Genomic DNA, 26,167 nt, shown 5'->3' with positions numbered 1-26,167 from the left:
ACTATCTACCTTTTCTGCTAACTTTCTTACCAACTATTCATTTTCTGCCAACCTCCCTCTAACTATCCATCTTTTCTGCTAACTATCATCTTTCATGCTAACTACCCACCTTTTCTGTTAACTTTCTTACTATCAATTTTCTGCCAACCTCCCTCTAACTATCCACCTTTTCTGCTAACTTTCCTGCTAACTATCATCTTTCATCCTAATTATCCACCTTTTCTGTTAACTTTCTTACTGACTATCCATTTTCTGCCAACATCCCTCCAACTATCCATCTTTCCTGCTAACTTTCCTGCTAACTATCATCTTTCATGTTAACTATCCACCTTTTCTGTTAACTTTCTTACTAACTATCCATTTTCTGCCAACATCCCTCTAACTATCCATCTTTTCTGCTAACTTTCCTGCTAACTATCATCTTTCATGCTAACTATCCACCTTTTGTGTTAACTTTCTTACTAACTATCCATTTTCTGCCAACATCCCTCTAACTATCCATCTTTTCTGCTAACTTTCCTGCTAACTATCATCTTTCATGCTAACTATCCACCTTTCCTGCTAACATCCCTCTAACTATCCATCTTTCCTGCTAACTTTCCTGCTAACTATCATCTTTCATGCTAACTATCCACCTTGTCTGTTAACTTTCTTACTAACTATCCATTTTCTGCCAACATCCCTCTAACTATCCATCTTTTCTGCTAACTTTTCCTGCTATCATCTTTCATGCTAACTACCCACCTTTCTGTTAACTTTCTTACTATCAATTTTCTGCCAACCTCCCTCTAACTATCCACCTTTTCTGCTAACTTTCCTGCTAACTATCATCTTTCATCCTAATTATCCACCTTTTCTGCTAACTTTCTTACTAACTATCAATTTTCTGCCAATATCCCTCCAACTATCCATCTTTTCTGCTAACTTTCCTGCTAACTATATTCTTTCATGCTAACTATCCACCTTTCCTGCTAACTTTCCTGCTATCTATCATCTTTCATGCTAACTATCCATCTTTTCTGCTAACTTTCCTGCTAACTATCATCTTTCATACTTACTATCCACCTTTTCTGTTAACTTTCTTACTAGCTATCAATTTTCTGCCAACCTTCCTCTAACTATCCACCTTTTCTGCTAACTTTCTTGCTAACTATCATCTTTCATCCTAATTATCCACCTTTTCTGCTAACTTTCTTACTAACTATCCATTTTCTGCCAACATCCCTCCAACTATCCATCTTTTCTGCTAACTTTCCTGCTAACTATCTTCTTTCATGCTAACTATCCACCTTTCCTGCTAACTTTCCTGCTAACTATCATCTTTCATGCTAACTATCCACCTTTTCTGCTAACTTTCTTACCAACTATTCATTTTCTGCCAACCTCCCTCTAACTATCCATCTTTTCTGCTAACTTTCTTACTAACTATCCATTTTCTGCTAACTATCATCTTTCAAGCTAACTATCCACCTTTCCTGCTAACATCCCTCTAACTATCCATCTTTCCTGCTAACTTTCCTGCTAACTATCATATTTCATGCTAACTATCCACCTTTTCTGCTAACTTTCTTACTAACTATCCATTTTCTGCCAACATCCCTCTAACTATCCATCTTTTCTGCTAATTTTCCTGCTAACTATCATATTTCATCCTAATTATCCACCTTTTCTGCTAACTTTCTTACTGACTATCCATTTTCTGCCAACATCCCTCCAACTATCCATCTTTTCTGCTAACTTTCCTGCTAACTATCTTATTTCATGCTAACTACCCACCTTTCCTGCTAACTTTCCTGCTAACTATCATCTTTCATGCTAACTATCTACCTTTTCTGCTAACTTTCTTACCAACTATTCATTTTCTGCCAACCTCCCTCTAACTATCCATCTTTTCTGCTAACTATCATCTTTCATGCTAACTACCCACCTTTTCTGTTAACTTTCTTACTATCAATTTTCTGCCAACCTCCCTCTAACTATCCACCTTTTCTGCTAACTTTCCTGCTAACTATCATCTTTCATCCTAATTATCCACCTTTTCTGTTAACTTTCTTACTGACTATCCATTTTCTGCCAACATCCCTCCAACTATCCATCTTTCCTGCTAACTTTCCTGCTAACTATCATCTTTCATGTTAACTATCCACCTTTTCTGTTAACTTTCTTACTAACTATCCATTTTCTGCCAACATCCCTCTAACTATCCATCTTTTCTGCTAACTTTCCTGCTAACTATCATCTTTCATGCTAACTATCCACCTTTTGTGTTAACTTTCTTACTAACTATCCATTTTCTGCCAACATCCCTCTAACTATCCATCTTTTCTGCTAACTTTCCTGCTAACTATCATCTTTCATGCTAACTATCCACCTTTCCTGCTAACATCCCTCTAACTATCCATCTTTCCTGCTAACTTTCCTGCTAACTATCATCTTTCATGCTAACTATCCACCTTGTCTGTTAACTTTCTTACTAACTATCCATTTTCTGCCAACATCCCTCTAACTATCCATCTTTTCTGCTAACTTTTCCTGCTATCATCTTTCATGCTAACTACCCACCTTTCTGTTAACTTTCTTACTATCAATTTTCTGCCAACCTCCCTCTAACTATCCACCTTTTCTGCTAACTTTCCTGCTAACTATCATCTTTCATCCTAATTATCCACCTTTTCTGCTAACTTTCTTACTAACTATCAATTTTCTGCCAATATCCCTCCAACTATCCATCTTTTCTGCTAACTTTCCTGCTAACTATATTCTTTCATGCTAACTATCCACCTTTCCTGCTAACTTTCCTGCTATCTATCATCTTTCATGCTAACTATCCATCTTTTCTGCTAACTTTCCTGCTAACTATCATCTTTCATACTTACTATCCACCTTTTCTGTTAACTTTCTTACTAGCTATCAATTTTCTGCCAACCTTCCTCTAACTATCCACCTTTTCTGCTAACTTTCTTGCTAACTATCATCTTTCATCCTAATTATCCACCTTTTCTGCTAACTTTCTTACTAACTATCCATTTTCTGCCAACATCCCTCCAACTATCCATCTTTTCTGCTAACTTTCCTGCTAACTATCTTCTTTCATGCTAACTATCCACCTTTCCTGCTAACTTTCCTGCTAACTATCATCTTTCATGCTAACTATCCACCTTTTCTGCTAACTTTCTTACCAACTATTCATTTTCTGCCAACCTCCCTCTAACTATCCATCTTTTCTGCTAACTTTCTTACTAACTATCCATTTTCTGCTAACTATCATCTTTCAAGCTAACTATCCACCTTTCCTGCTAACATCCCTCTAACTATCCATCTTTCCTGCTAACTTTCCTGCTAACTATCATCTTTCATGTTAACTATCCACCTTTTCTGTTAACTTTCTTACTAACTATCCATTTTCTGCCAACATCCCTCTAACTATCCATATTTTCTGCTAACTTTCCTGCTAACTATCATCTTTCATGCTAACTATCCACCTTTCCTGCTAACATCCCTCTAACTATCCACCTTTTCTGCTAACTTTCCTGCTAACTATCATCTTTCATCCTAATTATCCACCTTTTCTGCTAACTTTCTTACTAACTATCCATTTTCTGCCAACATCCCTCTAACTATCCATCTTTTCTGCTAACGTTCCTGCTAACTATCATCTTTCATGCTAACTATCCACCTTTTCTGTTAACTTTCTTACTAACTATCCATTTTCTGCCAACATCCCTCTAACTATCCATCTTTTCTGCTAACTTTCCTGCTAACTATCATCTTTCATGTTAACTATCCACCTTTTCTGTTAACTTTCTTACTAACTATCCATTTTCTGCCAACATCTCTCTAACTATCCATCTTTTCTGCTAACTTTCCTGCTAACTATCATCTTTCATGCTAACTATCCACCTTTCCTGCTAACTTTCCTGCTAACTATCATCTTTCATGCTAACTATCCACCTTTTCTGTTAACTTTCTTACTAACTATCCATTTTCTGCCAACATCCCTCTAACTATCCATCTTTTCTGCTAACTTTCCTGCTAACTATCATCTTTCATGCTAACTATCCACCTTTCCTGCTAACATCCCTCTAACTATCCATCTTTCCTGCTAACTTTCCTGCTAACTATCATCTTTCATGTTAACTATCCACCTTTTCTGTTAACTTTCTTACTAACTATCCATTTTCTGCCAACATCCCTCTAACTATCCATCTTTTCTGCTAACTTTCCTGCTAACTATCATCTTTCATGCTAACTATCCACCTTTCCTGCTAACTTTCCTGCTAACTATCATCTTTCATGCTAACTATCCACCTTTTCTGTTAACTTTCTTACTAACTATCCATTTTCTGCCAACATCCCTCTAACTATCCATCTTTTCTGCTAACTTTCCTGCTAACTATCATCTTTCATGCTAACTATCCACCTTTCCTGCTAACTATCATCTTTCATGCTAACTATCCACCTTTTCTGCTAACTTTCTTACTAACTATCCATTTTCTGCCAACATCCCTCTAACTATCCATCTTTTCTGCTAGCTTTCCTGCTAACTATCCACCTTTTCTGTTAACTTTCTTACTAACTATCCATTTTCTGCCAACATCCCTCTAACTATCCATCTTTTCTGCTAACTTTCCTGCTAACTATCATCTTTCATGCTAACTACCCACCTTTTCTGTTAACTTTCTTACTATCAATTTTCTGCCAACCTCCCTCTAACTATCCACCTTTTCTGCTATATTTCCTGCTAACTATCATCTTTCATCCTAATTATCCACCTTTTCTGCTAACTTTCTTACTAACTATCAATTTTCTGCCAATATCCCTCCAACTATCCATCTTTTCTGCTAACTTCCCTGCTAACTATCTTCTTTCATGCTAACTATCCACCTTTCCTGCTAACTTTCATCTTTCATGCTAACTATCCACCTTTTCTGCTAACTTTCTTACCAACTATCCATTTTCTGCCAACCTCCCTCTAACTATCCATCTTTTCTGCTAACTTTCTTACTAACTATCCATTTTCTGCCAACCTCCCTCTAACTATCCATCTTTTCCGCTAACTTTTTACTAACTATCCATTTTCTGCCAACATCCCTCTAACTATCCATCTTTTCTGCCAACTTTGCTGCTAACTATCATCTTTCATGCTAACTATCCACCTTTCCTGCTAACTTTCTTACTAACTCTCCATTTTCTGCCAACCTCCCTCTAACTATCCACCTTTCCTGCTAACTTTCCTGCTAACTATCATCTTTCATGCTAACTATCCACCTTTCCTGCCAACTTTCTTACTAACTATCCATTTTCTGCCAACCTACCTCTAACTATCCATCTTTTCCGCTAACTTTTTACTAACTATCCATTTTCTGCCAACATCCCTCTAACTATCCATCTTTTCTGCCAACTTTGCTGCTAACTATCATCTTTCATGCTAACTATCCACCTTTCCTGCTAACTTTCTTACTAACTCTCCATTTTCTGCCAACCTCCCTCTAACTATCCACCTTTCCTGCTAACTTTCCTGCTAACTATCATCTTTCATGCTAACTATCCACCTTTCCTGCTAACTTTCTTCCTAACTATCCATTTTCTGCCAACATCCCTCTAACTATCCATCTTTTCTGCTAACTTTCCTGCTAACTATCATCTTTCATGCTAACTACCCACCTTTTCTGTTAACTTTCTTACTAACTATCAATTTTCTGCCAACCTCCCTCTAACTATCCACCTTTTCTGCTAACTTTCCTGCTAACTATCATCTTTCATGCTAACTATCCACCTTTCCTGCTAACTTTCCTGCTAACTATCATCTTTCATGCTAACTATCCACCTTTTCTGTTAACTTTCTTACTAACTATCCATTTTCTGCCAACATCCCTCTAACTATCCATCTTTTCTGCTAACTTTCCTGCTAACTATCATCTTTCATGCTAACTATCCACCTTTCCTGCTAACATCCCTCTAACTATCCATCTTTCCTGCTAACTTTCCTGCTAACTATCATCTTTCATGTTAACTATCCACCTTTTCTGTTAACTTTCTTACTAACTATCCATTTTCTGCCAACATCCCTCTAACTATCCATCTTTTCTGCTAACTTTCCTGCTAACTATCATCTTTCATGCTAACTATCCACCTTTCCTGCTAACTTTCCTGCTAACTATCATCTTTCATGCTAACTATCCACCTTTTCTGTTAACTTTCTTACTAACTATCCATTTTCTGCCAACATCCCTCTAACTATCCATCTTTTCTGCTAACTTTCCTGCTAACTATCATCTTTCATGCTAACTATCCACCTTTCCTGCTAACATCCCTCCAACTATCCATCTTTTCTGCTACCTTTCCTGCTAACTATCATCTTTCATGCTAACTATCCACCTTTTCTGCTAACTTTCTTACTAACTATCCATTTTCTGCCAACATCCCTCTAACTATCCATCTTTTCTGCTAGCTTTCCTGCTAACTATCATCTTTCATGCTAACTATCCACCTTTTCTGTTAACTTTCTTACTAACTATCCATTTTCTGCCAACATCCCTCTAACTATCCATCTTTTCTGCTAACTTTCCTGCTAACTATCATCTTTCATGCTAACTACCCACCTTTTCTGTTAACTTTCTTACTATCAATTTTCTGCCAACCTCCCTCTAACTATCCACCTTTTCTGCTATATTTCCTGCTAACTATCATCTTTCATCCTAATTATCCACCTTTTCTGCTAACTTTCTTACTAACTATCAATTTTCTGCCAATATCCCTCCAACTATCCATCTTTTCTGCTAACTTCCCTGCTAACTATCTTCTTTCATGCTAACTATCCACCTTTCCTGCTAACTTTCATCTTTCATGCTAACTATCCACCTTTTCTGCTAACTTTCTTACCAACTATCCATTTTCTGCCAACCTCCCTCTAACTATCCATCTTTTCTGCTAACTTTCTTACTAACTATCCATTTTCTGCCAACCTCCCTCTAACTATCCATCTTTTCCGCTAACTTTTTACTAACTATCCATTTTCTGCCAACATCCCTCTAACTATCCATCTTTTCTGCCAACTTTGCTGCTAACTATCATCTTTCATGCTAACTATCCACCTTTCCTGCTAACTTTCTTACTAACTCTCCATTTTCTGCCAACCTCCCTCTAACTATCCACCTTTCCTGCTAACTTTCCTGCTAACTATCATCTTTCATGCTAACTATCCACCTTTCCTGCCAACTTTCTTACTAACTATCCATTTTCTGCCAACCTACCTCTAACTATCCATCTTTTCCGCTAACTTTTTACTAACTATCCATTTTCTGCCAACATCCCTCTAACTATCCATCTTTTCTGCCAACTTTGCTGCTAACTATCATCTTTCATGCTAACTATCCACCTTTCCTGCTAACTTTCTTACTAACTCTCCATTTTCTGCCAACCTCCCTCTAACTATCCACCTTTCCTGCTAACTTTCCTGCTAACTATCATCTTTCATGCTAACTATCCACCTTTCCTGCTAACTTTCTTCCTAACTATCCATTTTCTGCCAACATCCCTCTAACTATCCATCTTTTCTGCTAACTTTCCTGCTAACTATCATCTTTCATGCTAACTACCCACCTTTTCTGTTAACTTTCTTACTAACTATCAATTTTCTGCCAACCTCCCTCTAACTATCCACCTTTTCTGCTAACTTTCCTGCTAATTATCATCTTTCATCCTAATTATCCACCTTTTCTGCTAACTTTCTTACTAACTATCCATTTTCTGCCAACATCCGTCCAACTATCCATCTTTTCTGCTAACTTTCCTGCTAACTATCATCTTTCATGCTAACTATCCACCGTTCCTGCTAACTTTCCTGCTAACTATCATCTTTCATGCTAACTCTCCACCTTTTCTGCTAACTTTCTTACCAACTATCCATTTTCTGCCAACCTACCTCTAACTATCCATCTTTTCTGCTAACTTTCTTACTAACTATCCATTTTCTGCCAACCTCCCTCTAACTATCCATCTTTTCCGCTAACTTTCTTACTAACTATCCATTTTCTGCCAACATCCCTCTAACTATCCATCTTTTCTGCCAACTTTGCTGCTAACTATCATCTTTCATGCTAACTATCAACCTTTCCTGCTAACTTTCCTGCTGACTATCATCTTTCATGCTAACTATCCATCTTTCCTGCTAACTATCATCTTTCATGCTAACTATCCACCTTTACTGCCAACTTTCTTACTAACTATCCATTTTCTGCCAACCTCCTTCTAACTATCCACCTTTCCTGCTAACTATCCATCCTTCCAACTTGCTAACTAGCCATAATTCCTAACCATCTTGTCTGCTAACTTTCCTGCTACAGTAAATATATTTTTTTCTGCTAACTTTCCTGATAACTATCCATCTTTCCTGCTTATTTTCCTGCTAACTATCCATCGTTCCTGCTAACTTTTCTTGCAAACCATCATCTTTCCTGCTAACTATCAATATTCCCTGCTAACTTTCCTGTTAACTATCCATTTTTGCTAACTATCCATCTTTTCTGCTAACTTGCTTGCTAACTATCCATCTTTCCTGCTAACTATGCAGCCATTCATCCTGCTAACGTTTGTGCAAACATCCGCCTTTCCTGCTAACTATCTGTCTATGCCATCCATCTTTTCTTCTATCATCCATGCACCTTGCTAACTATTCACTCGTTCATCCTGCTAACTTTCCTGCTCACTATTTGTCATTCCTGCTAATTATCCATCCATCCATCCACCTCGCTAACTATTGATCGTTCCTGCTAACTCTCCTGCTAACTATCCATCCACCTTGCTAACCTTCGATCGTTTCTGCTAACTCTCCTGCTAACTATACATTCACCTCGCTAACTATCGATCGTTCCTGCTAACTATCCATCCACCTCGCTAACTATCGATCGTTTCTGCTAACTATCCATCCACCTCGCTAACTATCGATCGTTCCTGCTAACTCTCCTGCTAACTATCCATCCACCTAGGGTGACCATTTCCATGACACCAAAAAGGAGGACATTATGCGGCATAACAATAAATTACTATGGTGTACATAGGACTCTGGTATACCTTATTTATAGTACAATTTTGAGTGGTTTAAAGATGATGTTTGTGTGGCTGAATAGGAAAAAATATTAAAGTCAAGTGTTTGTTAACAGCATTTGTATTTATTCAATACATTGTGGTGTTCAAAAAGTGACCACTGAGATGAATCTTTTCAAGTGCAGAGTGCCACAAAGCATAACATGTGTGGACTTAAATGTAGTTAACATATATAATTAAAAAAAAATGCCACAAAAATTGTCCACATCAACATCAAGGTTGCTTGCTGCATATCTGGTTGCGTTATGCAGAATATGGGCCAAACAGTTTGCAGGGAGCACATCTTTTTGGCTCAGTTTCAGCCTCTGATACACACTGTTATGTTTGCCACAATTGACACTGGCATTGTCTGCTGCATATGCAGACATGTTTTTCACCTCTAGGCCAGACATCTCAAGTTTTTCCAGCAGCTGGTTTGTTATGGCTTCTGACGTTTCGTTGCTGTCACTATAAAAATCCAACAGGACATGTTGGATGCCTTCATCAAAGTGAAAATACCTTACCACAATGGGAAAACACTTGTTTGTTGCTTTATTTGAGGCGTCGGTTGCCATGGAAAAGGGTAGGTTGTTTTCTTTTATGTAGTCGGTATGTTCCTGTACCGAATAGTGAGCGATGACGTTCTCGCCCAATGCCTTGGCTTTTGTTCGGCCACAGGCCATCCCTTTAGCTGTGGGCTAGTCACTGAAAATCTCCCGGTCCACTTTCATGCCGCAGTCTAAACTTCTGTAGGGCTGGTGATGCTTTACAGCAGTGGTTCTCAACCTTTTTTCAGTGATGTACCCCCTGTGAACATTTTTTTAATTCAAGTACCCCCTAATCAGAGCAAAGCATTTTTGGTTGAAAAAAAGAGATAAAGAAGTAAAATACAGCACTATGTCATCAGTTTCTGATTTATTAAATTGTATAAGAGTGAAAAATATTGCTCATTTGTAGTGGTCTTTCTTGAACTATTTGGAAAAAAATATATAAAATAACTAAAAACTTGTTGAAAAATAAACAAGTGATTCAATTATAAATAAAGATGTCTACACATAGAAGTAATCATCAACTTAAAGTGCCCTCTTTGGGGATTGTAATAGAGATCCACCTGGATTCAGGAACTTAATTCTAAACATTTCTTCACAAAAAAAGAAATCTTTAACATCAATATTTATGGAACATGTCTACAAAAAATCTAGCTGTCAACACTGAATATTGCATTGTTGCATTTCTTTTCACAGTTCTTTTTGACCGACATTTTAGTGAGGGTCAAACCATCATGGCATGGGGGAAACTCTGGCTTTATGGTAATGAATGGAATAGCCTACTTGATTTGATGTTCAGTTTATGAACTTACATTACATGACATACCCCCAGGGTACCATTTGAGAACCACTGCTTTACAGCATGGTACACCTTGCACAGCTCCGCAGCAGTTATCTTGTCATCCAGGGGCGACGAAACTTCATGAAAAAATGTCCTCATTGAAGAGGTACCTGCCGCATGTTTATTACTTTTATGTTTATCCGTACCCGCATGCCGTTCAATTGCAGCTTTCCCCTGACTACTTACGTCGACATCACATCGACAAAGTGTGCAGAAGCCATGGAATGAGTCTCGACTGCTTTTCGTTATAAATTCGTGCTCTTTTATCCATTCAGAATTAAACGAGGTCTTGCGTTTTGGCATGATGCTAACTTTCTGCCGCAGCAACACATGGACCCTTGTTTACTTTTTTAACCAATGATAAGCAGATTTGTATCCGACACAGCTCTTAGCCAATCATTTGATACGTTACTGCGTTGGGGGCATTTTTTACGGTCTTTGATTGGCTATCGCGCTGCAGCCCAGCAAAGATGAAAAAACTCCGCTCTTCAAGCCTAGTGCCTCAAAAAGGAGGACAAATACGTGTCCGGCTTGAAGCTGCGCCGGACGCCGGACAGGGCATTAAAAATCCGGACTGTCCGGCCTAAATCCGGACACCTGGTCACCCTACATCCACCTCGCTAACTATTAATAATAAAAATAATAATATATTTTATTTGTAAAAAGCACTTTACATTGAGTAAACAACCTCAAAGTGTGACAGTGTATTACAAAAAATAAAAAAATAAAATAAAATAAATAAAAAAGAATAAAAAATTTATAAAAATAAAAACTAGAACAGCCAAATAGCTAAAACTAGTATGCATGTATCTAAAAAAAATATTTTTTTAAAAAGAAAGGTTTTTAAGCCTTTTTTAAAAGCATCCACAGTCTGTGGTGCCCTCAGGTGGTCAGGGAGAGCATTCTACAGACTGGGAGCGGCGGAGCAGAAAGCTTGATCGTTCCTGCTAACTCTCCTGCTAACTATCCATCCATCCTAAACTTCTTGCACCAAGTCTTCCTACGTCCATCAGACGTTGACAATGGTTCTGCCAGGGGGCCGCTTTCTGCCTCGACCAGTTAAAAGGGAGCTAGAGACTGACATGACCTACGTTCTCCTCCCACAGGATCCTGGGCTTCTACAAGGGAATCCTGCCTCCCATCGTGGCCGAGACGCCAAAGAGGGCTGTCAAGGTGAGACCAGTCGGCGTCGACGCCCGTTGGCCCGTCGCCACGACAACCGCATCGCCTCTTAACACGTAAAAACGCCTCCTGTTTGCACAGCCCGACCAAATATTGACCTACAAGCAGTTAGCGCCGTCGCACCTGAGCCTGGTCTTGTGACAACAAGCGCGGGAAAGTGCACTGCAAAAAGTCAGTGTTCAAAAACAAGAAGGAGAAAAAAATACAAAAATTAGAGGTATTTTATTTGAACTAAGCAAAATTATCTGCCAATAGAACAAGAAAGTTTGGCTTGTCAAGACTTTACAAAACAAGTAAAATTAGCTAACCCAAAAATAGCTTAAAATAAGTTTATTCTCACTAATAACTACTGCACTTTGCTTGATAGAAAAAAAAAAAGAGACCTTAAAATATTAAATTAAGTAACCCACTATGGACTGGACTCTCACTTCTATGTTAGATCCACTATAGACTGGACTCTCACTATTATGTTAGATCTACTATGGACTGGACTCTTACTATTATGTTAGATCCACTATGGACTGGACTCTCACACTATTATGTTAGATCCACTATGGACTGGACTCTCACTATTATGTTAGATCCACTATGGACTGGACTCTCACTATTATGTTAGATCCACTATGGACTGGACTCTCACTATTATGTTAGATCCACTATGGACTGGACTATCACACTACTATGTTAGATCCACTATGGACTGGACTCTCACACTATTATGTTAGATCCACTATGGACTGGACTCTCACTATTATGTTAGATCCACTATGGACTGGACTCTCACTATTATGTTAGATCCACTATGGACTGGACTCTCACTATTATGTTAGATCCACTATGGACTGGACTATCACACTATTATGTTAGATCCACTATGGACTGGACTCTCACTATTATGTTAGATCCACTATGGACTGGACTCTCACTATTATGTTAGATCCACTATGGACTGGACTCTAACACTATTATGTTAGATCCACTATGGACTGGACTCTCACTATTATGTTAGATCCACTATGGACTGGACTCTCACTATTATGTTAGATCCACTATGGACTGGACTCTAACTTCTATGTTAGATCCACTATGGACTGGACTCTAACACTATTATGTTAGATCCACTATGGACTGGACTCTCACACTATTATGTTAGATCCACTATGGACTGGACTCTCACTATTATGTTAGATCCACTATGGACTGGACTCTCACTATTATGTTAGATCCACTATGGACTGGACTCTAACTTCTATGTTAGATCCACTATGGACTGGACTCTAACACTATTATGTTAGATCCACTATGGACTGGACTCTCACTATTATGTTAGATCCACTATGGACTGGACTCTCATTATTATGTTAGATCCACTATGGACTGGACTCTTACTATTATGTTCGATCCACTATGGACTGGACTCTCACTATTATGTTAGATCCACTATGGACTGGACTCTCACACTATTATGTTAGATCCACTATGGACTGGACTCTCACTATTATGTTAGATCCACTATGGACTGGACTCTCACTATTATGTTAGATCCACTATGGACTGGACTCTCACTATTATGTTAGATCCACTATGGACTGGACTCTCACTTCTATGTTAGATCCACTATAGACTGGACTCTCACTATTATGTTAGATCTACTATGGACTGGACTCTTACTATTATGTTAGATCCACTATGGACTGGACTCTCACACTATTATGTTAGATCCACTATGGACTGGACTCTCACTTCTATGTTAGATCCACTATAGACTGGACTCTCACTATTATGTTAGATCTACTATGGACTGGACTCTTACTATTATGTTAGATCCACTATGGACTGGACTCTCACACTATTATGTTAGATCCACTATGGACTGGACTCTCACTATTATGTTAGATCCACTATGGACTGGACTCTCACTATTATGTTAGATCCACTATGGACTGGACTCTCACTATTATGTTAGATCCACTATGGACTGGACTATCACACTATTATGTTAGATCCACTATGGACTGGACTCTCACACTATTATGTTAGATCCACTATGGACTGGACTCTCACTATTATGTTAGATCCACTATGGACTGGACTCTCACTATTATGTTAGATCCACTATGGACTGGACTCTCACTATTATGTTAGATCCACTATGGACTGGACTATCACACTATTATGTTAGATCCACTATGGACTGGACTCTCACTATTATGTTAGATCCACTATGGACTGGACTCTCACTATTATGTTAGATCCACTATGGACTGGACTCTAACACTATTATGTTAGATCCACTATGGACTGGACTCTCACTATTATGTTAGATCCACTATGGACTGGACTCTCACTATTATGTTAGATCCACTATGGACTGGACTCTAACTTCTATGTTAGATCCACTATGGACTGGACTCTAACACTATTATGTTAGATCCACTATGGACTGGACTCTCACACTATTATGTTAGATCCACTATGGACTGGACTCTCACTATTATGTTAGATCCACTATGGACTGGACTCTCACTATTATGTTAGATCCACTATGGACTGGACTCTAACTTCTATGTTAGATCCACTATGGACTGGACTCTAACACTATTATGTTAGATCCACTATGGACTGGACTCTCACTATTATGTTAGATCCACTATGGACTGGACTCTCATTATTATGTTAGATCCACTATGGACTGGACTCTTACTATTATGTTCGATCCACTATGGACTGGACTCTCACTATTATGTTAGATCCACTATGGACTGGACTCTCACACTATTATGTTAGATCCACTATGGACTGGACTCTCACTATTATGTTAGATCCACTATGGACTGGACTCTCACTATTATGTTAGATCCACTATGGACTGGACTCTCACTATTATGTTAGATCCACTATGGACTGGACTCTCACTTCTATGTTAGATCCACTATAGACTGGACTCTCACTATTATGTTAGATCTACTATGGACTGGACTCTTACTATTATGTTAGATCCACTATGGACTGGACTCTCACACTATTATGTTAGATCCACTATGGACTGGACTCTCACTTCTATGTTAGATCCACTATAGACTGGACTCTCACTATTATGTTAGATCTACTATGGACTGGACTCTTACTATTATGTTAGATCCACTATGGACTGGACTCTCACACTATTATGTTAGATCCACTATGGACTGGACTCTCACTATTATGTTAGATCCACTATGGACTGGACTCTCACTATTATGTTAGATCCACTATGGACTGGACTCTCACTATTATGTTAGATCCACTATGGACTGGACTATCACACTATTATGTTAGATCCACTATGGACTGGACTCTCACACTATTATGTTAGATCCACTATGGACTGGACTCTCACTATTATGTTAGATCCACTATGGACTGGACTCTCACTATTATGTTAGATCCACTATGGACTGGACTATCACACTATTATGTTAGATCCACTATGGACTGGACTCTCACTATTATGTTAGATCCACTATGGACTGGACTCTCACTATTATGTTAGATCCACTATGGACTGGACTCTAACACTATTATGTTAGATCCACTATGGACTGGACTCTCACTATTATGTTAGATCCACTATGGACTGGACTCTCACACTATTATGTTAGATCCACTATGGACTGGACTCTCACTATTATGTTAGATCCACTATGGACTGGACTCTCACTATTATGTTAGATCCACTATGGACTGGACTCTAACTTCTATGTTAGATCCACTATGGACTGGACTCTAACACTATTATGTTAGATCCACTATGGACTGGACTCTCACTATTATGTTAGATCCACTATGGACTGGACTCTCATTATTATGTTAGATCCACTATGGACTGGACTCTTACTATTATGTTCGATCCACTATGGACTGGACTCTCACTATTATGTTAGATCCACTATGGACTGGACTCTCACACTATTATGTTAGATCCACTATGGACTGGACTCTCACTATTATGTTAGATCCACTATGGACTGGACTCTCACTATTATGTTAGATCCACTATGGACTGGACTCTCACTATTATGTTAGATCCACTATGGACTGGACTCTCACTTCTATGTTAGATCCACTATAGACTGGACTCTCACTATTATGTTAGATCTACTATGGACTGGACTCTTACTATTATGTTAGATCCACTATGGACTGGACTCTCACACTATTATGTTAGATCCACTATGGACTGGACTCTCACTTCTATGTTAGATCCACTATAGACTGGACTCTCACTATTATGTTAGATCTACTATGGACTGGACTCTTACTATTATGTTAGATCCACTATGGACTGGACTCTCACACTATTATGTTAGATCCACTATGGACTGGACTCTCACTATTATGTTAGATCCACTATGGACTGGACTCTCACTATTATGTTAGATCCACTATGGACTGGACTCTCACTATTATGTTAGATCCACTATGGACTGGACTATCACACTATTATGTTAGATCCACTATGGACTGGACTCTCACACTATTATGTTAGATCCACTATGGACTGGACTCTCACTATTATGTTAGATCCACTATGGACTGGACTCTCACTATTATGTTAGATCCACTATGGACTGGACTATCACACTATTATGTTAGATCCACTATGGACTGGACTCTCACTATTATGTTAGATCCACTATGGACTGGACTCTCACTATTATGTTAGATCCACTATGGACTGGACTCTAACACTATTATGTTAGATCCACTATGGACTGGACTCTCACTATTATGTTAGATCCACTATGGACTGGACTCTCACTATTATGTTAGATCCACTATGGACTGGACTCTAACTTCTATGTTAGATCCACTATGGACTGGACTCTAACACTATTATGTTAGATCCACTATGGACTGGACTCTCACACTATTATGTTAGATCCACTATGGACTGGACTCTCACTATTATGTTAGATCCACTATGGACTGGACTCTCACTATTATGTTAGATCCACTATGGACTGGACTCTAACTTCTATGTTAGATCCACTATGGACTGGACTCTAACACTATTATGTTAGATCCACTATGGACTGGACTCTCACTATTATGTTAGATCCACTATGGACTGGACTCTCATTATTATGTTGGATCCACTATGGACTGGACTCTTACTATTATGTTCGATCCACTATGGACTGGACTCTCACTATTATGTTAGATCCACTATGGACTGGACTCTCACACTATTATGTTAGATCCACTATGGACTGGACTCTCACTATTATGTTAGATCCACTATGGACTGGACTCTCACTATTATGTTAGATCCACTATGGACTGGACTCTCACTATTATGTTAGATCCACTATGGACTGGACTCTCACTTCTATGTTAGATCCACTATAGACTGGACTCTCACTATTATGTTAGATCTACTATGGACTGGACTCTTACTATTATGTTAGATCCACTATGGACTGGACTCTCACACTATTATGTTAGATCCACTATGGACTGGACTCTCACTTCTATGTTAGATCCACTATAGACTGGACTCTCACTATTATGTTAGATCTACTATGGACTGGACTCTTACTATTATGTTAGATCCACTATGGACTGGACTCTCACACTATTATGTTAGATCCACTATGGACTGGACTCTCACTATTATGTTAGATCCACTATGGACTGGACTCTCACTATTATGTTAGATCCACTATGGACTGGACTCTCACTATTATGTTAGATCCACTATGGACTGGACTATCACACTATTATGTTAGATCCACTATGGACTGGACTCTCACACTATTATGTTAGATCCACTATGGACTGGACTCTCACTATTATGTTAGATCCACTATGGACTGGACTCTCACTATTATGTTAGATCCACTATGGACTGGACTCTCACTATTATGTTAGATCCACTATGGACTGGACTATCACACTATTATGTTAGATCCACTATGGACTGGACTCTCACTATTATGTTAGATCCACTATGGACTGGACTCTAACTTCTATGTTAGATCCACTATGGACTGGACTCTAACACTATTATGTTAGATCCACTATGGACTGGACTCTCACACTATTATGTTAGATCCACTATGGACTGGACTCTCACTATTATGTTAGATCCACTATGGACTGGACTCTCACTATTATGTTAGATCCACTATGGACTGGACTCTCACTATTATGTTAGATCCACTATGGACTGGACTCTCACTATTATGTTAGATCCACTATGGACTGGACTCTTACTATTATGTTAGATCCACTATGGACTGGACTCTCACACTATTATGTTAGATCCACTATGGACTGGACTCTCACTATTATGTTAGATCCTCTATGGACTGGACTCTCACTTCTATGTTAGATCCACTATGGACTGGACTCTCACTTCTATGTTAGATCCACTATAGACTGGACTCTCACTATTATGTTAGATCTACTATGGACTGGACTCTTACTATTATGTTAGATCCACTATGGACTGGACTCTCACACTATTATGTTAGATCCACTATGGACTGGACTCTCACTATTATGTTAGATCCACTATGGACTGGACTCTCACTATTATGTTAGATCCACTATGGACTGGACTCTCACTATTATGTTAGATCCACTATGGACTGGACTATCACACTACTATGTTAGATCCACTATGGACTGGACTCTCACACTATTATGTTAGATCCACTATGGACTGGACTCTCACTATTATGTTAGATCCACTATGGACTGGACTCTCACTATTATGTTAGATCCACTATGGACTGGACTCTCACTATTATGTTAGATCCACTATGGACTGGACTATCACACTATTATGTTAGATCCACTATGGACTGGACTCTCACTATTATGTTAGATCCACTATGGACTGGACTCTCACTATTATGTTAGATCCACTATGGACTGGACTCTAACACTATTATGTTAGATCCACTATGGACTGGACTCTCACTATTATGTTAGATCCACTATGGACTGGACTCTCACTATTATGTTAGATCCACTATGGACTGGACTCTAACTTCTATGTTAGATCCACTATGGACTGGACTCTAACACTATTATGTTAGATCCACTATGGACTGGACTCTCACACTATTATGTTAGATCCACTATGGACTGGACTCTCACTATTATGTTAGATCCACTATGGACTGGACTCTCACTATTATGTTAGATCCACTATGGACTGGACTCTAACTTCTATGTTAGATCCACTATGGACTGGACTCTAACACTATTATGTTAGATCCACTATGGACTGGACTCTCACTATTATGTTAGATCCACTATGGACTGGACTCTCATTATTATGTTAGATCCACTATGGACTGGACTCTTACTATTATGTTCGATCCACTATGGACTGGACTCTCACTATTATGTTAGATCCACTATGGACTGGACTCTCACACTATTATGTTAGATCCACTATGGACTGGACTCTCACTATTATGTTAGATCCACTATGGACTGGACTCTCACTATTATGTTAGATCCACTATGGACTGGACTCTCACTATTATGTTAGATCCACTATGGACTGGACTCTCACTTCTATGTTAGATCCACTATAGACTGGACTCTCACTATTATGTTAGATCTACTATGGACTGGACTCTTACTATTATGTTAGATCCACTATGGACTGGACTCTCACACTATTATGTTAGATCCACTATGGACTGGACTCTCACTTCTATGTTAGATCCACTATAGACTGGACTCTCACTATTATGTTAGATCTACTATGGACTGGACTCTTACTATTATGTTAGATCCACTATGGACTGGACTCTCACACTATTATGTTAGATCCACTATGGACTGGACTCTCACTATTATGTTAGATCCACTATGGACTGGACTCTCACTATTATGTTAGATCCACTATGGACTGGACTCTCACTATTATGTTAGATCCACTATGGACTGGACTATCACACTATTATGTTAGATCCACTATGGACTGGACTCTCACACTATTATGTTAGATCCACTATGGACTGGACTCTCACTATTATGTTAGATCCACTATGGACTGGACTCTCACTATTATGTTAGATCCACTATGGACTGGACTCTCACTATTATGTTAGATCCACTATGGACTGGACTATCACACTATTATGTTAGATCCACTATGGACTGGACTCTCACTATTATGTTAGATCCACTATGGACTGGACTCTCACTATTATGTTAGATCCACTATGGACTGGACTCTAACACTATTATGTTAGATCCACTATGGACTGGACTCTCACTATTATGTTAGATCCACTATGGACTGGACTCTCACTATTATGTTAGATCCACTATGGACTGGACTCTAACTTCTATGTTAGATCCACTATGGACTGGACTCTAACACTATTATGTTAGATCCACTATGGACTGGACTCTCACACTATTATGTTAGATCCACTATGGACTGGACTCTCACTATTATGTTAGATCCACTATGGACTGGACTCTCACTATTATGTTAGATCCACTATGGACTGGACTCTAACTTCTATGTTAGATCCACTATGGACTGGACTCTAACACTATTATGTTAGATCCACTATGGACTGGACTCTCACTATTATGTTAGATCCACTATGGACTGGACTCTCATTATTATGTTAGATCCACTATGGACTGGACTCTTACTATTATGTTCGATCCACTATGGACTGGACTCTCACTATTATGTTAGATCCACTATGGACTGGACTCTCACACTATTATGTTAGATCCACTATGGACTGGACTCTCACTATTATGTTAGATCCACTATGGACTGGACTCTCACTATTATGTTAGATCCACTATGGACTGGACTCTCACTATTATGTTAGATCCACTATGGACTGGACTCTCACTTCTATGTTAGATCCACTATAGACTGGACTCTCACTATTATGTTAGATCTACTATGGACTGGACTCTTACTATTATGTTAGATCCACTATGGACTGGACTCTCACACTATTATGTTAGATCCACTATGGACTGGACTCTCACTTCTATGTTAGATCCACTATAGACTGGACTCTCACTATTATGTTAGATCTACTATGGACTGGACTCTTACTATTATGTTAGATCCACTATGGACTGGACTCTCACACTATTATGTTAGATCCACTATGGACTGGACTCTCACTATTATGTTAGATCCACTATGGACTGGACTCTCACTATTATGTTAGATCCACTATGGACTGGACTCTCACTATTATGTTAGATCCACTATGGACTGGACTATCACACTATTATGTTAGATCCACTATGGACTGGACTCTCACACTATTATGTTAGATCCACTATGGACTGGACTCTCACTATTATGTTAGATCCACTATGGACTGGACTCTCACTATTATGTTAGATCCACTATGGACTGGACTATCACACTATTATGTTAGATCCACTATGGACTGGACTCTCACTATTATGTTAGATCCACTATGGACTGGACTCTCACTATTATGTTAGATCCACTATGGACTGGACTCTAACACTATTATGTTAGATCCACTATGGACTGGACTCTCACTATTATGTTAGATCCACTATGGACTGGACTCTCACACTATTATGTTAGATCCACTATGGACTGGACTCTCACTATTATGTTAGATCCACTATGGACTGGACTCTCACTATTATGTTAGATCCACTATGGACTGGACTCTAACTTCTATGTTAGATCCACTATGGACTGGACTCTAACACTATTATGTTAGATCCACTATGGACTGGACTCTCACTATTATGTTAGATCCACTATGGACTGGACTCTCATTATTATGTTAGATCCACTATGGACTGGACTCTTACTATTATGTTCGATCCACTATGGACTGGACTCTCACTATTATGTTAGATCCACTATGGACTGGACTCTCACACTATTATGTTAGATCCACTATGGACTGGACTCTCACTATTATGTTAGATCCACTATGGACTGGACTCTCACTATTATGTTAGATCCACTATGGACTGGACTCTCACTATTATGTTAGATCCACTATGGACTGGACTCTCACTTCTATGTTAGATCCACTATAGACTGGACTCTCACTATTATGTTAGATCTACTATGGACTGGACTCTTACTATTATGTTAGATCCACTATGGACTGGACTCTCACACTATTATGTTAGATCCACTATGGACTGGACTCTCACTTCTATGTTAGATCCACTATAGACTGGACTCTCACTATTATGTTAGATCTACTATGGACTGGACTCTTACTATTATGTTAGATCCACTATGGACTGGACTCTCACACTATTATGTTAGATCCACTATGGACTGGACTCTCACTATTATGTTAGATCCACTATGGACTGGACTCTCACTATTATGTTAGATCCACTATGGACTGGACTCTCACTATTATGTTAGATCCACTATGGACTGGACTATCACACTATTATGTTAGATCCACTATGGACTGGACTCTCACACTATTATGTTAGATCCACTATGGACTGGACTCTCACTATTATGTTAGATCCACTATGGACTGGACTCTCACTATTATGTTAGATCCACTATGGACTGGACTATCACACTATTATGTTAGATCCACTATGGACTGGACTCTCACTATTATGTTAGATCCACTATGGACTGGACTCTCACTATTATGTTAGATCCACTATGGACTGGACTCTAACACTATTATGTTAGATCCACTATGGACTGGACTCTCACTATTATGTTAGATCCACTATGGACTGGACTCTCACTATTATGTTAGATCCACTATGGACTGGACTCTAACTTCTATGTTAGATCCACTATGGACTGGACTCTAACACTATTATGTTAGATCCACTATGGACTGGACTCTCACACTATTATGTTAGATCCACTATGGACTGGACTCTCACTATTATGTTAGATCCACTATGGACTGGACTCTCACTATTATGTTAGATCCACTATGGACTGGACTCTAACTTCTATGTTAGATCCACTATGGACTGGACTCTAACACTATTATGTTAGATCCACTATGGACTGGACTCTCACTATTATGTTAGATCCACTATGGACTGGACTCTCATTATTATGTTGGATCCACTATGGACTGGACTCTTACTATTATGTTCGATCCACTATGGACTGGACTCTCACTATTATGTTAGATCCACTATGGACTGGACTCTCACACTATTATGTTAGATCCACTATGGACTGGACTCTCACTATTATGTTAGATCCACTATGGACTGGACTCTCACTATTATGTTAGATCCACTATGGACTGGACTCTCACTATTATGTTAGATCCACTATGGACTGGACTCTCACTTCTATGTTAGATCCACTATAGACTGGACTCTCACTATTATGTTAGATCTACTATGGACTGGACTCTTACTATTATGTTAGATCCACTATGGACTGGACTCTCACACTATTATGTTAGATCCACTATGGACTGGACTCTCACTTCTATGTTAGATCCACTATAGACTGGACTCTCACTATTATGTTAGATCTACTATGGACTGGACTCTTACTATTATGTTAGATCCACTATGGACTGGACTCTCACACTATTATGTTAGATCCACTATGGACTGGACTCTCACTATTATGTTAGATCCACTATGGACTGGACTCTCACTATTATGTTAGATCCACTATGGACTGGACTCTCACTATTATGTTAGATCCACTATGGACTGGACTATCACACTATTATGTTAGATCCACTATGGACTGGACTCTCACACTATTATGTTAGATCCACTATGGACTGGACTCTCACTATTATGTTAGATCCACTATGGACTGGACTCTCACTATTATGTTAGATCCACTATGGACTGGACTCTCACTATTATGTTAGATCCACTATGGACTGGACTATCACACTATTATGTTAGATCCACTATGGACTGGACTCTCACTATTATGTTAGATCCACTATGGACTGGACTCTAACTTCTATGTTAGATCCACTATGGACTGGACTCTAACACTATTATGTTAGATCCACTATGGACTGGACTCTCACACTATTATGTTAGATCCACTATGGACTGGACTCTCACTATTATGTTAGATCCACTATGGACTGGACTCTCACTATTATGTTAGATCCACTATGGACTGGACTCTCACTATTATGTTAGATCCACTATGGACTGGACTCTCACTATTATGTTAGATCCACTATGGACTGGACTCTTACTATTATGTTAGATCCACTATGGACTGGACTCTCACACTATTATGTTAGATCCACTATGGACTGGACTCTCACTATTATGTTAGATCCTCTATGGACTGGACTCTCACTTCTATGTTAGATCCACTATGGACTGGACTCTCACTATTATGTTGGATCCACTATGGACTGGACTCTCACTATTATGTTAGAGCCACTATGGACTGGACTCTCACTATTATGTTAGATCCACTATGGACTGGACTCTCACTATTATGTTAGATCCACTATGGACTGGACTCTCACTATTATGTTAGATCCACTATGGACTGGACTCTCACTATTATGTTAAATCCACTATGGACTGGACTCTCACTATTATGTTAGATCCACTATGGACTGGACTCTCACACTGTTATGTTAGATCCACTATGGACTGGACTCTCACACTATTATGTTAGATCCACTATGGACTGGACTCTCACACTATTATGTCAGATCAACTATGGACTGGACTCTCTCACTATTATGTTAGATCCACTACGGACTGGACTCTCACTATTATGTTAGATCCACTATGGACTGGACTCTCACACTATTATGTTAGATCCACTATGGACTGGACTCTCACACTATTATGTTAGATCCACTATGGACTGGACTCTCACTATTATGTTAGATCCACTATGGACTGGACTCTCACTATTATGTTAGATCCACTATGGACTATAATGGCTACAGGTGTGAGTTGTCACCTGTCTCAAATCCTCAACGACACTCATGGGTCTCAATCTTTCCTCTGCAGTTTTTCACCTTCGAGCAGTACAAGAAGTTGCTGAATTTGACCCCTTTGTCTCCTGGCCTGGTGAGTCCGACACACACCTGAGTACACGCTCACCACAACGTTCAACACACACACACACACACACACACACACACACACACACACACACACACACACACCGGGGAACAGGAAGAACATTTGCATGACTTTTCTATTGAAACGCGTTACAATCTCGTAGGTTTGTACGACATACCGGTACTAATCAATCATATTCAGTACTATACCGCCTCTAAAAAAGACTCCTACATTTAATCAAAACTAAGTAGACAAAAAGTTCAAAATTCCATCCATCCATCCATCCATCCATTTTCTACCGCTTGTCCCTATAAGGTGCATAATTTGGTGGGTAAAAAATTCATTGTTTAAGACTTTTATGGCAAGACATTTTTTTCTGAAAAATCTCATTACAACAAAATAATAAAAATAGACCCAAAAAATAGTTGTATTTTTACACAAAATATAAGTATTTTACCTGACACACGAAACGTGAGAATTTTTTTTTTGTTTGTTTTGTTTTTTTTTGTAAAAAAAAAAAAATTAAAAAAAAAAAAGGAATCTTTTTTATAAGAAGGAACCTTGGAATCTTACCAGGGTAACTCACTAGATTTTTATTATTATTTTATTTTTATTTTTATTTGTAAAACATTTGGTCCGTTTTTTGTTTTTTTTACAAAACAAAAATAATTTGTCACGTTTTGTGTGTCAGGTAAACTGCAATGAATTGGGTTATATTTTTTGTGTAAAAATACAACTATTTTTTTTGTCTATTTTTATTATTTTGTTGTAATGAGATTTTTGAGAAAAAAATGTCTTGCCATAAATGTCTTAAGCAATGAATTTTTTCCCCACCAAATTATGAACTTTATAGGGACAAGCGGTAGAAAATGGATGGATGGACGGATGAAATTTTGAACTTTTTGTGTACTTAGTTTAGATTAAATGTAGGATTCTTCAGAAAAAAAAATGTCTTGCCATAAAAGTCTTAAAAACAGATGAAAAACAAACTTTTTTTCCCTCCAAATTATGACCTTTGTTTCCATAAAATTTTAACTTTGTGTATTTAGTTTTGATTAGACGTAGGATTCTTTAGAAAAAATATGACCCCGCCATAAAAGTGTTAAAAACCGACTTAAAATTATACACTTTATTTCCCCTCAAAAATAGTTGATGTAAAATAACAACTTTAGTCTGGTCAATTAAACATTTTTGTCAAAAGATGTATTCAGCAAAGTGTATACATGACAATCTAAAAACGTTATACAGACCATCAAAAGAAAAAGAAAAAAATGTAATGAGTTACCCTGGTAAGATTACAACATTCCGTCTTATAAAAAAATAATTAGTAATTTTTTTTTACAAAAACAAAAACAATTCGTCACGTTTCGTGTGTCAGGTAAACTGCAATGATGGGGTATCATTTTTTTGTGTAAAAATATAACTTTTTTTTTTGGTCTATTTTTGT

General features: G+C 38.4%; 1 protein-coding gene across 1 annotated transcript in view; it reads left to right on the top strand.

Moving 5' to 3' along the window:
* slc25a21 (solute carrier family 25 member 21) overlaps positions 1 to 26,167 on the top strand; it is a 336,413-nt gene that overhangs the window by 264,802 nt on the left and 45,444 nt on the right. The window contains exons 5-6 of the mRNA XM_061968045.2: positions 11,580 to 11,646; positions 24,667 to 24,726. Coding sequence (XP_061824029.1) covers positions 11,580 to 11,646; positions 24,667 to 24,726 — 127 coding nt within the window. The remainder of the gene's footprint in view (positions 1 to 11,579; positions 11,647 to 24,666; positions 24,727 to 26,167) is intronic.

Source organism: Nerophis lumbriciformis, linkage group LG08 (assembly GCF_033978685.3).
Source record: "Nerophis lumbriciformis linkage group LG08, RoL_Nlum_v2.1, whole genome shotgun sequence".
In the NCBI taxonomy this organism is placed as follows: domain Eukaryota; kingdom Metazoa; phylum Chordata; class Actinopteri; order Syngnathiformes; family Syngnathidae; genus Nerophis; species Nerophis lumbriciformis.
The sequence above is the reverse complement of the archived record's forward strand: the minus strand, read 5'-3'. Positions and strand labels throughout refer to the sequence as shown.